The sequence below is a fragment of the Chiroxiphia lanceolata genome, chromosome 3 (genome assembly GCF_009829145.1).
Source record: "Chiroxiphia lanceolata isolate bChiLan1 chromosome 3, bChiLan1.pri, whole genome shotgun sequence".
NCBI lineage: Eukaryota > Metazoa > Chordata > Aves > Passeriformes > Pipridae > Chiroxiphia > Chiroxiphia lanceolata.
In genome coordinates this window covers 97,899,078-97,913,035 of record NC_045639.1, presented here as the reverse complement: position 1 = coordinate 97,913,035, position 13,958 = coordinate 97,899,078, and the positions used below count along the sequence as shown (strand labels likewise).

Sequence of the window (13,958 nt, the reverse complement as noted above, 5' to 3'; positions counted from 1 at the left end):
CATATTCTGCCAGTTCAGGATAAGTTCACTTTGGCATGGCTCATGAAACTTGACAGACAGTTTCAAAAATACAATTTTTTATCAATTTGGAAAAATAGTAAAACTGTTCTGATAAATTATGTGTTGATTCTCTAAATGTTATGTTATCATTGAGCCTTTTAGAGCAGATGTTATCTTTGGAAAGTCTTTAGAGTATTCATCTGTTCAACAGCCTAGCTTGTATTTTCATTCAAGAATGTTGCTACCAGAAGGTACTGCTGGATGTAGTACAGTCAGAGAACTGCAAAGCCAAAGAAAGAGTACATAATTAATGTTCTTTAAAAAATTGCCTATATTTATCCCCTACTTCTGAACTCTTGAAGCCTTGCAGAGGTTAATGAGGAAAAAGCAAAATATGCATGGCTTGAACTATTTTCCTGCTTGGATGAATGACTGTGACATTTTCTATGGGAATCCAGTTTAAGCAACTAATTTAAAAAATTTCTTTCCTTCCATGGTGCTAAGGACTCACCACTCCTCTGAGGTGGGGGGCATACAATTGGGAATGGCACTTGTATACATTGGGGGGGGTTGTTTCTTTGAATTTATTATTGGTTATTATTTAAAAGAAAAAAGTTAAACCATTCTCCACATTTAAAATGCTTCTAATTGTTTTGTAGTTAAAATTACCCTAAGTTAAAATTTCAAGTGTAGAATACTGTTCATTGCACTTTACGTATGTTTCATTAGTGACCCACATGTTCAGCTGTTGCAGCCTGGTTTGAAACACATCTGGTTTTGTTATCTTTCCTGTTTTGTTAAAAGTAAAAATACTTTTCCATATGAAAAATAGAAAAACTTCTTAGTTACCAAAAGCTACCTTGTAGATTTCTTAAGTAAAGCTAGTATATATTTCTTATAAAGCAAAGCATTATTCCTCTTTATAATAACAAAATTATAGATTTCAATTAACAAATTCTACAACAGAATTACTAGTTTATGATAGCAATCTGAAGTACACGTTTTCTTTTGTTTTCCTTCACTTACTACCTTTCTTTGTCTTGTCAGAGATGATGAGTAATTGCTGGGTTTACTGAGTTACTTTATTTGAGCAAAGTAGCTTTTGAGCTTCAGATTTTCCAAATAAGAAAATTTTTGTGCTTTTTTTTCAGGCTCTCTAGTGCAAAAAGTGTATTTTGATTTTGTTTTTTAAAAGTACTCAGTGTACACTTTCGTGATTGCTCAATTGTGAGTCTTTAAAAATTTCACACTTTTTGAGGGTGGTTTTTTTTCTAAGTTGAAATGAAAAAATTCTTTAACCTTTTGTTTTATGTCAAAACCCATGAAGTTTCACATAGACCGAGGAGAACAATGGAAAATAACCCCAGAGGAGTTGATTAAGATAAGATGCAAGTCATCCTCATAAGTGTGAACTGATTTAGGAAGTGATTTTTCTTAACAGTTTCTCAGTTAGCAAACAATATATCTCTTTGTCATAGGTTTGAAAAGAGATGTTGGAATTTTTTCTCTAACGTCCCCCGGGGAGAGTGGGATGGAGCGAAGCCGCAGGCGCTGGGCAGCACAGGACTGGGGGAAGGGGGAGGTCTCTCGGGAGACGCGGGTTGACGGACGGACGGACGGCACGGCTGGGGAGTCTTTTGTTCGGAGGTTTTTTGGTTTTTGTTGGCCGACCGAACAGAGCGGGGAGCCTGGTTTCAGCTGACTCCTTTCTTTTACTGAGAGGAAGGGTTTTTTTCTCCCCGGGACACCTCGAAGAGAGCGACTGAGACACCGACCCGTCTCAGTGAGGTATTCTGCCTCGGGACTGCCTGTGGGAAAAAGGACTCTCTCATTGCTGGCTGTGAAGCCTCCAGCTGCTGGCTGCTGCAGGCACACGTGGCTGCGAGCAGCTGTTGAACTTCTGGAACAGTCCTGCCTTTCCCCCTCCTTTTCCCCCTCCCCGCCCCAGATTGCCACGGGTTTCTTCACACACTCCCCCCCACCCCCCGACCTGGGGAATTGGGACTTTGTTTTGTTTCTTCTGAAAGTTTTTGATTGCACCATTTGTTGTTTATTCAGATTTTTTTAATAAAAAGCTGTTCTTTTCCTTTTCCACACTTCCACCTGAAGTTTCTTAATTTCTAAGTTGTAATCTTGTTAAACTAAGACACTCTTCTATTAGATATTGTTCTTTTTTTGGTTTAATTCAGGAATATGACCTTATATAAATTCTGATTAGACGTGTTTAAATCTCACTGAATTTCATTAGAAGAGTTAAGACACATTCTTAATCTGAATGCATTTATATGTGATCTAGTAGATTAGGCCTATATTTATGAAGTCCTGTGTTTTAAGAGCAGACCAACAGTTATGCTGTCTATTGCTTCTCTACTGACCACATTACCTCTTATTAAGCACTTTTCATTATGCCCTTTCATCTTCAATGAAAATACTAAGCAACGCTGTGCTAAGCACTAAATTCTGTGGAATATATAATGGAAATAACATTTTAAAATGTTACCAGTACACTTCGTGTGAGACTGGAAGTTCTTTTGTGACAATGGAAATTGTACACCAAGGACTTCTCAAAATACCAAAAGGATGCAATTTATGCCTGAAAACATTTTCTGTTTACACAGAAAATTATTTTTGCTTTCTACATTCAAATGTATCTTTTTACATTTAAATTTACATTAAAGACAGTGTCTTCTATACCATTTTTTTCTGAGATGTTTAAGAAATGTTCATACAAAATACACCTGTTCGAATCTGAGCAGATTACTGTTGGATTTTAGACCACCATATTACATTTTTTTGCTACTGTTTAACTTATTATTTCTTTTTCAACAGAGGAAATTTAGAAATGCAGGGCAAGGGATGTGACCTATTTAGCAATAACAAAACTAGCTATTTTGGGTTAGGGCTTCATTTCTTGTGAAAAGTCATTTTCCTGTATTGTGCAGTTTGTCCTAAAGCTTCGTTCACGAAGCCTGGCCATGAATGCAGTTTGTCAGTAACTGCTTTATGTAAACATCTGCTGAAAAAATATTTTTACATCAACCATTTTCAGTGTTTCTCCTCCGTTTTACTGCTCCCACTGGCATGACTACAGGTACTTAGATATATACAAATGCTTGCAGTTACAGAAATTTAATTCACTACAATAAATCTCAGAGAATCAAGCTATTATCAAATAGATATTTATATGTGCTTTTGTTCACTTTTCTTTAGTCTCTCAAGTTGTTTTAATTAGAATCTACTGTTACATTAATTCTCCATGGCTCAGATTTTGGGGAGTGATTCACGGGGAATTTAGGAGTGTTCAGTAATTCTGAATGTCAGGGATATTATTATCCAATTTACATTATAGGTGCATTTTCAAAACCTTGTGGGAAACAGGGCATTCATATACAGATGGGAATGCCAGTTTCTTTATGGAAAGGGTTGTTAAACATTAGAATGGACTGCTGAGGGTGGTGAAGTCACCATTCCCTGGAGGTGTTCAAGAAACAATTGGACTTGGCACGTAGTTCTGTGGTCTAGTTGAGAAGGTCAGAGGTTGGACTTGATGATTTCGAGGTCTTTTCCAACCTAAATTATTCTGTGATTCTGTAAATGGATCATCTTGACACTTCCAGTATAACAATATAACAATATAAGAATATATAACAATGTTGCTTTTAACCATTCGCTTTTTCTGCAGAAAACAGATTGGAATGGGTATTGCTAATTTGGGGACATTTTAGGTCGGCTTAAAAAAAGGGGAAATTTTAGATTTATTTTTCTTATTTAGTGCTATTGCTAAAGTATTCTTCATTAAAAATAAAATAATTTTAAAAAAAGTGTAAGAGATGAAATTTCTTGGTTTAGGCTTTCTGAAAGCTAAAGCATTCTGTCCTGCACCTCTCAGCAGTGTCAATCCAATTTGTTGTACCTGAAACAGAAACGAAGAACAAGAGTTGTTAATTTGGCAAGACATATATGAGTCTTTAAAAAACACAGAAAATCAGGTGTGTGTACTTAAAGCTGTCGCTGAACATATGGTTCTCATATTTAGTGGCCTAAGGTGATTAAACCTTCCCAGGATTTCAAACCTTTGTTTCTAAAAGTCAACTTAGGAATAAAAAAAAACAATGGGCCATTGTGTTATTGTACCAAAAAAATTATCTATATTATGCAAGATGACGTTGGCAGTTATTAAACAAAGCAGGATAGTAGAAACCTTTCACATATTGCAAGAAACTTAAGTTTTTGTGACACTCAGGAAAACTTTAAGCAACACATTGCTTTAAGAAAAGAATTCCTCTGACCAAAGATAGTTCTTTCTCCCTTAAGAGTATGACCCTTTTTCTCACTGTACTAAATATAGGAGTGTCTAAGGGTGTTCTAAAATGCCTTCATGCAAAGCATCTAACAGACACATCAGCCTGTTCCCATCTGAAAACGCTTAGTTTCTGAGTGGGCAGCAAGAAGATTATGTGAGAAACAGCAGAACACATATAAAGAATGAACAATATGTTGGCAGCAAATACCATCTAGTTCTTTGGTGGTGCTGTTACAGCAGGAAGGTAAGAACTGTAAGGAAAGAAAAGGGAAGGAGAATTGTGGATAACTTGTGTTCAAGAATGATCTGTAGGTATTGTTTTTGAACTGAAATTCAATCAGTACTTCTATTTTTTTTGCCATTCAATTTTTTTCTTTCTGTCCTAAGTGATATTAAGCCATGGACAAACTTAATTTTTTCCTAACAGGGTAATTGTAATAGTCTTATTTAAATCCAGTGTAATTAAAAGTAGTCCAAGATGCTTATTTTTGTATAATCTGAGCAACTTTACATTCTGCAATAATTTTTGTTAATACTTTAGGTATTCAATCCAAAATTCAGAAAAATACTTTATAAATGTTATTGACTTTCTGAACTAATTTGTTTTGGTGCAAATTAAGAGAAACTTATGGAAAATTGCTCCTTCCATGTTCAATTCCTTTCATGCCTCATTCTGCTAATACCAGACTCAGCTGGGATACATCCATGGCATCCTGTATTTCAATTTTCCCTTCTGTTTTAACAGACTCTTCTTTTAAGTGTTGATCATGCTGTTGGTTCCTGCTTCAGCTTGGTCCATTATGACTTTTAGCTTTAAAACTTCTGTGAACAGAAATGAAAACTTCTTTTTTCTCATTGTCTCCTTTCAGTAGTGCTGTTGCAGTTTTGCTTTGTTTTCTTTTTATTTTTTAAATGGGACTCCTTCCAAATACTTACTGTGTTTGGAAGGCTAAGTGAACTGAAGGAAAGACATACTTCATCCTGTCAAGACGTCCTCTTAGGATCTTAGGAGAAGATTTCTGTTGTAGATTCTTCTGAGGCTTGAGATTTTCACTCTGTGGTGGAAAGAGATTTAGAGTTTAGTGATACCTTCAAATTCCTGAAATTTGGAAATGGGGCTGGTCAACCTATAAAGCGTGTCTGCAAATGTTCTCCAGGATTTAATTATAAATTCTCTTTCACATGGCAAAAATAACAATAATAATGCCTGGGATAGATGAGGAAGCCAAAGGGTGGTTTTTCTGTCATTGTTTTTCTTCATATATAGCTACCCCTTTTGAAAAGTAGAAAATAATTAAAAACCAAGAGCGTGGAAATTTCAGAAGTGAAAAGAATAGTTAAAGTAGCACTAGATAGGTTTGTAAAAATAAGGTTTATTCCTTTGTTTCACACTAAAAAGATGGTCTGTGAATGATCAAATTCTCTGCATCCAGCTAGCTTAAATGTTGTAACACTGAGACATATTCATCTGCCATCAACTGATTCCAGAGGGATCAACTGAATGTGTGACTTGCCTTTATCAATTCAGAAGACAATGCAAACCCATATTAATATTATAACTGCTGAAATATACTGTAGTTTATAATATGCAAATTCTTGTCTAATTTCAGACTGTAGAACTAGAGGACAGTTTAATGCATTTTCATATCACTTTCGGGGAAGACGTTCTCTTGACTACAGCTTTCAGGAGGACAAGCCCCTGAAGAAAATGAAAATGTCCAAAACAGTAAGGTGAGATTTTTTTTTTTTAAAGAAGTATAAAATCCCATTTGTTTTCAAAATGGAATGAAACTGAATCATTTCTTTCTAAGTGCGTACCGCTTTTTTGGAGTGCCTGCTTTTTCAAGCATTTCAGTATTTCATTCTGACACTTCTGCATCTCTGCTAACAATAATCCACTTTTTTTCAAGCTCAAATTTGTGTAAGACTCTTTGTGAGTGACATAGCATAGTACTTTTGTTCTTCCTGCGCTTTTCATGAAAAAACTCAGTAACGAAGCATAATTTGGGGATTTGAAATCCCTTGTTCCTACTGTGCCGGTGGTAACCAAACTAAATTATTTCATTTCCTCTTTGGAGCTCCTAGTTTCTCCTGTAGAAATGGAGACAACCAAGTCTTGATTACAGTGGCTTAAAAATTTGTGATAATAGTAAGGATGGCTTCTGGTAGCAAAATACTCAGAACAGGAAAGGAGAACAGCAGTGCTACAGACAATATTGTTTATAACTCCCTAATCCTCAAAATACTGTAGCAGGGAAGTAAATCACAGTGTTGGTCACAAATTGTCAGCTGCACAGGGTCCCTGCTGCCCTTTCCAGGTTATCAAAACTTACCTATGAATTAGTGACATGAAATGAGTTCTGCTCAGACCAAGTATTTCTTGTGAAGGTCCTTCATGATGAGCTCTTTTGAATTATAGTTCTTTCCATTTAGCATACATTCTTTTAGCAAATAAAATTATGTACTTTGATGATGATGACAACCAGGCAAAGTCTACCTACTCTGGCAAGGAAAGCATCTAGACTGATGCATAGACAGGTAAATGTATTTCAGCAATTCCAGATACTCATATGGGTGTTCTAGCACTTGAAGAAACACCACAATTATTTCACTTAATTGATAGGAATCTGTCTTGAAGTAACTGAGCCTTTAGGTGTTTAAGATTTTAGACAAGAGAAGACAACAGCTAAGTATAAGCTGGCTTATAGATAATAAGAAAAGGAAGGTTCCTTTAAAGTAATCATTAAAGAAGTATGCTTTGTCTGTCTTTTCAAGTGAACTGGTAGCAGAACAGCAGTTCACTTTTTAAGAATGCTAGTTCCATAGTTCTAAAACTGTAATAGGGTTAAATTAAATAAAAATGAAAGCAAGAAAAAATAAACACTTGTATCTGAGTAGGAGCTTGTTCTGTTAGCTTGCTGTTTGTGTTTCAGAAATCTTCAACAGTCCGATTACTAATTAGGAATACAAAATAGGAAATTTACAATACTTTATTTGTAGCATAAATAAAACTAAAGCAACCTGTCTTTAATGTTTCCATCAGTTCTCTTGCTCATTGTATTTAAATTGCATGTGTGATGAGAAGATTCTTTTTCTCCTTTCTCTTTTTCCTTCTCATTTTCAATAACTTGACCAGGTGGGGAAGATTAAACATTTTGTTATACAATAGCAGCTGGTTTACTTGAATTTTGGCATGTTATGTTGTTTAGAGTTCTTTTTCTTTAATTTAGATGAAAAACTATGGGAAACTAAGTAGCTTGAACCCCTGCCAGTAAGTGCTGTTTTAATTTATGCAGATATATTATAAATCATGAGCCCTGTTATATGGAAATTTCTTTGCCTCTTCATTCTTTGGGGTATCCCTTTGAACCAGAGATGACATGTTAACAAAATAGAAATGCTTGTATGGATTCAAGGATCTTAATCTAATAAGTGACTTAAAAATTAGTGTTATCCTTGGTTTTGAATGCATGTTTTGTTAAGTGGTGCTAGATAATAAATTATTATTTATGGACAATTCCTTTGATTGCTCCTTCTCATCAACAGATTGATTTGATTACCACAATTTAGGGTTGTACATCTGTTAAGAGATATCACCTGAAAAGTGCTACAAACAAAAGACTTTATATTTTGTGTACTGTAGTCAGTACAAATGTTAGTTAAAATGGGACACATTTTAATCCTTCATATCTAGAAGGATTTTTCATTTTGTTTTGGAGGCTCAAGAGTGAATTTAAGGTGATGCTCTACAGTGTCACTGATGACAACTTTGTGTGTACCCCTGTATGAAATACATAATTTTTCTAAGTAGAAGAAATTACTTGTTGCTGATGATATTAACAATAATCCAGAGCCAGAGCTCACTTGTCCTGAGTCTGTCTTCAGCACCAGGGGGTCTTACATGCTGTTGTGGTTCCTACTGTTCCTACATTTGTTAGTTGTTCTTCTTTTACATTTTTGCTAGGTGTTCCAAAATACCTAGCCAAATAAAAATGAGTTAGATGAATATCCTGACTTGGCATTCATTTGTTGCAGTTCTGTGAAACAGAGTAAATTTTTTCGTAATGCCACATCAGCATCTAATGAAAATAGAAATGTACCTGCAGTGAATGACTTCAAAGAATTTGTTTTGGAAATGCAAAAAACTATTTCAAGCCTCAGAAATCAGGTAAGATGCTATAATGAACAGTGTCTAATTGTAGATTTAATTCATAATGTTTTCCTAACACCACTCGTATTATTTAGACATCCCTTGCAACCAAAATCCACCACATAGTATCTCAAACAGAAAACAACACAGAACATGGTGTGTTATTATTCTTTATTTCTATGTTCTTTTGAAATCATACTGAAGTACTCTACAATTAGATGCTCTTGACTTTTGAACCTGAAGCCTTGTGTAACAATTGTGTACTAAACATGGAATTAGCCTTTCTCAAAAAATTTTTGTGTAGTGTTAATAAAATCTTTTTTCCTATTTGAAATGTATATAGAATCTATGTAAAGCTATGATTAAAATGTAGCCTTCATAAGAAGTAATATGCCAGGCTACAGCTGTAAATATTGTTAAGATCTAGATCACTTAAAGAAGACTTTTACAATATTTGCAAGTATACTCTTTATTAAGCCATAGTGGAATTCCATTTTTAAATTGTACAACATATAGGAGATAGTAAAAAATGAAAGCAAACATTTTTAATTAGGGTGGGTTTTTTTAAAAAAAATCACCTCCTTTTCAAAACATTTTTGACTATTTAAATTTTCCATATATAACACATGTAGTTTTGTTCTCTTTGTATGCTCTAGCTGAATATTTCAATGGTAGGAAAGATATGTTTTCTCTCAGCTTTCTTTTGAAAGACTGACTCCATAGATATTACTTGTTTCTAGTTTTTTAGCATTATGAAAACTAAGTAGTGAGAAGAAAAACCCAGAGAAGTATTTAACATGTATTATGTAGTATAAGAGAACAGACAGAATACCTTACACAAATAAAAACCTTTAACTTTTTAATTAATTTTTTTAAATGTTTTCAGATAAAAAAACTTGAATCACGCCTCAGTAATTCTGATTGCACTGATGAAGAGGGTAAATCATATTCCAGCAATGAAACCTGGAAAAGGGACCCTTGTACTGTGTGTGAATGCAAAGTAAGTATTTGGAAATTCATTTTGAGGTAGAAGTTATGTTAGTTTCTACTTCTAAAACAGCAGTCCCAGTTTTGTGCCTGCTAATTTCTAGGTAATATTTGCTAATTGTTTTTTATGGATCTTCAGTTATTTTGTGCAGAAAATTATATTTTCAGATATCCCTGCCCTTGACACTGTTTTTCAATCCAGCCTTTATCTGTCTTAATTATATTTCCATCTTCATTAACATATAGTTATATGGGTAGAATTAACTGCAAAGTGAGACATTTCCTGAAAAAGTCTACTAAAATGCATAAAAATCAGTAAAAGCTCATCTGACTTAGTGCTAGATTTTAATTTTCTTTTATCCTAGTAAAATTTTTAGAAAGGTAATTAAAGAAATATGTTAGTGCTTGGAACCACAGTAGCACCTTAATGTTAGATAAGAGTGTATATGCTGCTTCATTAAAGAGACATGGTGGTAGAGCGAGCACCTTCAATAGAAGTTTATACTGAAACAAATTATATGGAGTTAATCATAATAGTCAGCATCTTAAAAGAGAATGAATAATATGAAAAATATATTTCTTGTTTGTAACATGTAGCTAAGAGTGGTCTGGTTTTGTTATTTTTTTCCTGACACAGGTTGGTCAGATTACCTGTTTTGTAGAATCATGCCCACCGGCTGACTGCGAAGCGCCTGTGAAGGTTAAAGGAGATTGCTGTCCAGTCTGCTTACAACAGAACATTAATAAAAAGAAGCCATAAGCCTGCTTTTTAAGAATTTAGGGTGCATATTCCTCAATTCGTATCAGTGCCTGCTGATGGCAAAACCAGGTAACTACAGTCTTAACAACAGCAAGAAATCAAGATTTACAATATTCTAATGGTGCTGTAACAGTTCGACTTAATGTATCATTTTATTTTCTGCCCATGAAGGTAAATCACAATGCAAAAATTAACAAAAGGGAAATTAGCAAACAGGTCAAAGTTAATTGTGTGTTATACTTCTCAGGTTAGACAAACTCAAACTGGTGCTACTTTAAAAGAACACTGTCAGGTAGTTTTAGGTACCCAAAATGATTGGGCTTAGGATTTACTCTAAAATGAACACTTTGTTTCCTATCTTTAATTTAGCAACATTGAAAGTTTACTGTCCCTTTTTAGTACCAGTCTGACTTGATATTTAGCTCTCTGTTGTTATTTAGTAAGACACAGAGAAAAGGAAAACATGACATCACTGTGCCCAAAGCAATGTTGTGTTGGGCCAGTTCCTGCAAACATCAGTGCGTGGAAATTCACACTATGGTTTGTGCCTCTGGACCAGCAAGGAAACAATTAAACTACATGACATCTTTCAAATCCTTTCCTTAATTCAAGGAGCAAAATTAATAAAAATTTTTAGGGAAAAAAAGTGCTAGAAATAGTAAGGAAATATAAATAAATGTAATTGGAAGATACAAAAAGCAACTGAATGTGTATTATACTTGTAATTGACGGTTTTCCTCATTCTGGGGAAACATACATGACAGAGTAGCATTTGATCTTAAAAATGAATATAATCCTTTTTTGTCAAAACATATGTAATTGCTTGGCAACATTTTTTTGTTTGTTTCATTTATTTTAAATCATTTTAAAATAAGCATCCAGTCCAGCATACTTCTTTTGATCTCAGATCAGCTCACATAATTGTATGGCCCTGTTTTGAAAATGTGAAAAGATGTCACAAGCCATTTTCTATACAAAGATTCCTACTGATTCATTGTGCATATTGTCAATAGACATATGTTCCTGATTATATTGTGGCACTGTTTGTTGAAAAAAAAGAAAAATCAAAGTCAAGGAGCATGATTAAATGTGGATTGACTACTTTTTCTGACAAGGTCTTTGATTTTTATTTTTTTTTGAGTTTCATCTAATGCATATATATTTTTACCTCAATATTTTTATCTTTCATGTTAAAAATGGTCTACCAATGGACTTTCTTTCCCATTTAATAAATGTTTAATGTTATAGAGTATATGTCTACACTAGCATTTCAAAGTTGTGTACTTTTTAGAAGGCAAACTTCATATTTTTGACCAGGAATTATATTGAGTGAAGGACAACTATCATACCTCATTTTACAGCTCTTTTCTGTGTTTATTCAGAATTGATTCTTTCCCTGAATACTTAATGTGTTAGAGATTATGGCTCTGTCATTTAATCCTAAATCAGGACTAGCTAGAACCAGACCTACTCTTTAGTCACTGACTTCTGAGTTTAGTGTTAAAATTTAGGGGACAGAGATTTGGGTATCGAAGAAATCTGCACAGAATTAAACATTCATATGTTAAACATTTCAGATTATGCAAGCAGACTGAATACTTAATTGTTACATGGTAGAACATGTCTAATAACTAACCTAGGATGGCAATATGAAATCCACTATCATATTTTGGCACATAATTTCTCTGATTACTAACATTAATAATTTCTAATTTGATAAACTGTTACCATGACACACATTCAAACTTTGGTGTATCTTTAAAGCTTACTACAGAAACTTGTTTCATGCTATGGTAGAAGCAATATGTACATGTGAGTGCTGTGTTAAAGGTGTGTGGTACACATGGAACTACAATTTATATTTTTAAGAATATTTTAATTGATTTTATATACAATGTTTTGATTTATGTAATTTTCTATGTTAATACATCTAGAAATTGTGCGTGGCGAGCATGTTTGAGTATCATATGGTTCCTAGAGGTTGTCATTCCTGTATTTCTGTGATACTCTGGTATTTTGTTGACTTTTGTTGAGAGTCCAAACCACACGTCTCGCCCTGTAATTCCAACTCAGATGGAACTCCCATTGACCTATAGCAGAAATTCCTCAAAGAGAAAGGATTGCAGAGCTAACCCAAATATAATTTAGCTGTCTAAACAGTTAAGTAAGGGAGTAGTACATCCAGCTGGTTACTACTTGCATTCTTTTATTCCAATTTTATATTAAATAAACTTCCTCAAGATTTCTGCTAATAGGAGAAGAGAGTTTCCATTTATACATTTTAAAATAGTACCTTATATCTGATTGTTTCTTTTCTCCAACCTCCAGAGTAAAGTGGGAGGTTTTCTTTGTTGTTCACTGTTTATTCATATGGTATATAAAATGGGCTTAGGAGCCTGGATATGCTTAAACAAGTGTAACAAGTGTAATATTGATTTATTTTCTGCCATCCATGTGTTTATAAACCAGGAAAAACAGGTCTTTATCCACAGTTTAAAATGTTATCAGTCATGGATTGTACTAGTTCAGTTTTATTGCAGTGTCTGTAGAATCAGCGTTGATTTTAACATTTCTGAAACAGTGGCCAATGGTTAGTTGACCATTTCCTCAGTATCCACTGTGAGAGTATTGCTGTACTATGTTGCAAATTTTACATATTTATTTTCTTTTTTTTTAATGTTATCTAAAACAAAGTCAGTGTTGTTGTTATTTTAATCAGTAAATTTACCAAAGAACTGTTTGCACTGTATAATGAATGCTTTTCAGTTAAAATAAAATGGGCCACATTTCCAAGTAAATGTCAAGTGATTTCTTCTCATTCATGTATTGTTTAGATTATTTTCTGAAGGTTCCAGTGTATAGACTTCTATCAAATTTCATATTACTTATCTTAAGCAGGATTGTCATGATCAAGAATCTGCTGAGAACTAAGCAGTGTGCTAATGAGTATTGTAGATTCAGTAGGTTTTGTAATATTATGACACATAGAATTAAAGTATCTGTTCTCTATTTTCTTCTAGGTGATGAGAAAAAGATACCATAGGCTTAGAAAGGATATTTAAAAATACTCTTATTTCTTAGCAAAAATGTGTATTTGAAAACTCTTGGTGCTGAACATTTTTTCCTATTTTTTATGGGAATGTCATAATAGTTACATACAAATACATACATACTTCACCCTGTTCTTACACAGTTTCTTCACTTCCTCATGTCTTGAAATAGCTCCAATCATGACTTGCCTTTCCGAGCACTTGATTTGACATTCATTCTTTATTCACATCATTTCACAGATGGATATTCATGTTCATGCAATCTCAGTTCAAAATGAATTGTGCAAAAGAGATCTTATTTACCTCATCTTGTTTCTCCATCACAGGATAAAAATTATTACTGGGCACATAATGAGTTAGTTTCATCTATTACTAAGGTGTTAGGATCTCTGGGACAATTCCTTTGTCAGATCCAACTGGAATTCATCTGTTTCTTTATAATTTGATTCCGTGAAGAATTTTGTGATACAAAATCTAAGTTGCCTTACAGTGAAATGGGAGAAGTTAAAGATGGATCTCAAGAGACAAAGTTTAGAATAATTTTCAGGTTGTAATTAACTGTGCTTCACTATAGTTTGGGTATTACATAAGGCAAATCTAGAAAGCCAGAACTGCAATAGGTATTTTCTAGCAGGCTGATGAATATAATGTTGCTCATCAAAAATCTTGATGAATAATACTCCGTCACTATCCATTAAAAAAAAAAAA

General features: G+C 33.8%; 1 protein-coding gene across 2 annotated transcripts in view; it reads left to right on the top strand.

The window, feature by feature from the left end:
- Nucleotides 1–12,998, top strand: part of PXDN (peroxidasin) — a 92,558-nt gene extending 79,560 nt beyond the window's left edge. For both annotated transcript variants that reach the window (XM_032683230.1, XM_032683229.1), the window contains 4 exons: nt 5,914–6,034; nt 8,339–8,471; nt 9,340–9,453; nt 10,078–12,998. In XM_032683230.1, the coding sequence (XP_032539121.1) occupies nt 5,914–6,034; nt 8,339–8,471; nt 9,340–9,453; nt 10,078–10,200 (491 nt within the window). In that variant the 3' untranslated portion in view covers nt 10,201–12,998. The remainder of the gene's footprint in view (nt 1–5,913; nt 6,035–8,338; nt 8,472–9,339; nt 9,454–10,077) is intronic.
- The last annotated feature ends 960 nt before the right edge of the window (nt 12,999–13,958 follow it).